This window comes from Centruroides sculpturatus, unplaced genomic scaffold (assembly GCF_000671375.1).
Source record: "Centruroides sculpturatus isolate CEXI.00-Female unplaced genomic scaffold, Cexi_2.0 scaffold2364, whole genome shotgun sequence".
In the NCBI taxonomy this organism is placed as follows: Eukaryota; Metazoa; Arthropoda; class Arachnida; order Scorpiones; family Buthidae; genus Centruroides; species Centruroides sculpturatus.
Window position 1 is genome coordinate 42,070 of NW_019386773.1, and position 1,356 is coordinate 43,425.

Genomic DNA, 1,356 nt, shown 5'->3' on the forward strand with positions numbered 1-1,356 from the left:
TAAAAAAAATTTGTTAGGCTTAACATCAATGAAAATTCAACGCGAAGTTGGTTAATAGCAATATACTAATATACTAATTACATGGGATATACTAATATACTATACTAATAATGTATTTTTTTCATTCTTTTCGGTTATCCGATTTTTTCAGTTATCCGACCAACCTGAGTCCCCAATTGAGTCAGATAATCTATGCTTTACTGTATAAACTTTCTTTTGAGACACCTTGTATAATAAAAATGATTTTTGTTCCCCATTATTATCTCTTTTTCTGCACATCAACAGAAAAATATTAAAATATCATAAATATAGTAAGATTCTTCTTTTATAACAAATTTGAAATATTTCTAAAGTAATTTTACAATATTACAATGTAAAGACATGTTTTTAAACCATTTTCATAACTGAATTTTAGTTAATACATTTCTAAGAGGATTAACTAATTCAAATAAAAAAATATATAATGTAAAATTACCATCAGCAGTTCTTTCTTCATCTACAGCACAAGCTGACCTAAATCAAATTAAAACATTAATTATTGTTACAATAATATTAAATTTCCTAAATTATCATAAGTTTTATAAAATTTAATGTAACCAAACTTATACTGTATGAAATGAACTCTGTAATGAAATTATTTGTTTAGTAAAGTTTTCATAACCTCCATTTAATAAATCACAAAACTCACAAAAAATAATATATCTTAATTTTAATGTACTAATTATGTTTGTATGTTTAAAGTTTGAGTTATTTTTTATTTATTTATTTCACAACTCAATGTTGTACCTCTCATGAATTTTATTAAATATCTATTAGCAATCAAATTCCACTTACAAAATTTTAAAAATGAAATTAATAATCATTTTGTTAAAATATTATTCTTACAATTTTTTCTGCATGCAAATTCTTGCTGTTAAATTGAAAGTGCCAAAACATTTCTAGTTCACCAACTTGCAGGTTCTAATCCAACTTTAATCATGAATAGTAATGATTGTCAGCTTTTAATGAAGTTTTTTAGAGCATCACTTCTCAAACTGTATGTTAACAGGCTAGTTTTTTCATTCCTACCCCTCAAACTAGTATTTTTGTGAAATTAAGTAAAAATATGGTAATAATAAAACAGTGTATGGCGTTCAAATACAACTTTTTATACAAAAATTTGGCCCTATTCATTTTGAAAAAATGTGTTTGTGGATAGTTTTCAAATAATTTCCACAAATTAAGTAAAATTATCACCTTTTAAATATTCCAGCAAATAATTTAATATCGTAAAAACGTTTTCGATTGTCTTTAACGAACTTCATCAGTTAAATAATAAAGTAAAAAGAACATTAAAGAAATAGAACTTAAATTAAA

General features: G+C 23.7%; 2 protein-coding genes across 2 annotated transcripts in view; both read right to left on the reverse strand.

Annotated features, from left to right (window-relative positions):
• Window positions 1–513, reverse strand: part of LOC111615752 (transcriptional adapter 2-beta-like) — a gene marked incomplete at its 5' end in the record, with an annotated part of 9,293 nt that extends 8,780 nt beyond the window's left edge. Inside the window, one exon of the mRNA XM_023357189.1 lies at window positions 476–513. Within this exon, the coding sequence (XP_023212957.1) occupies window positions 476–513 (38 nt within the window). The remainder of the gene's footprint in view (window positions 1–475) is intronic.
• The window catches only part of LOC111615751 (transcriptional adapter 2-beta-like), a 15,698-nt gene extending 15,172 nt beyond the window's left edge, over window positions 1–526 (reverse strand). Inside the window, exon 1 of the mRNA XM_023357188.1 lies at window positions 476–526. The gene's annotated coding sequence lies outside the window, so the exon portion shown is untranslated. The remainder of the gene's footprint in view (window positions 1–475) is intronic.
• Window positions 527–1,356: the final 830 nt, after the last annotated feature.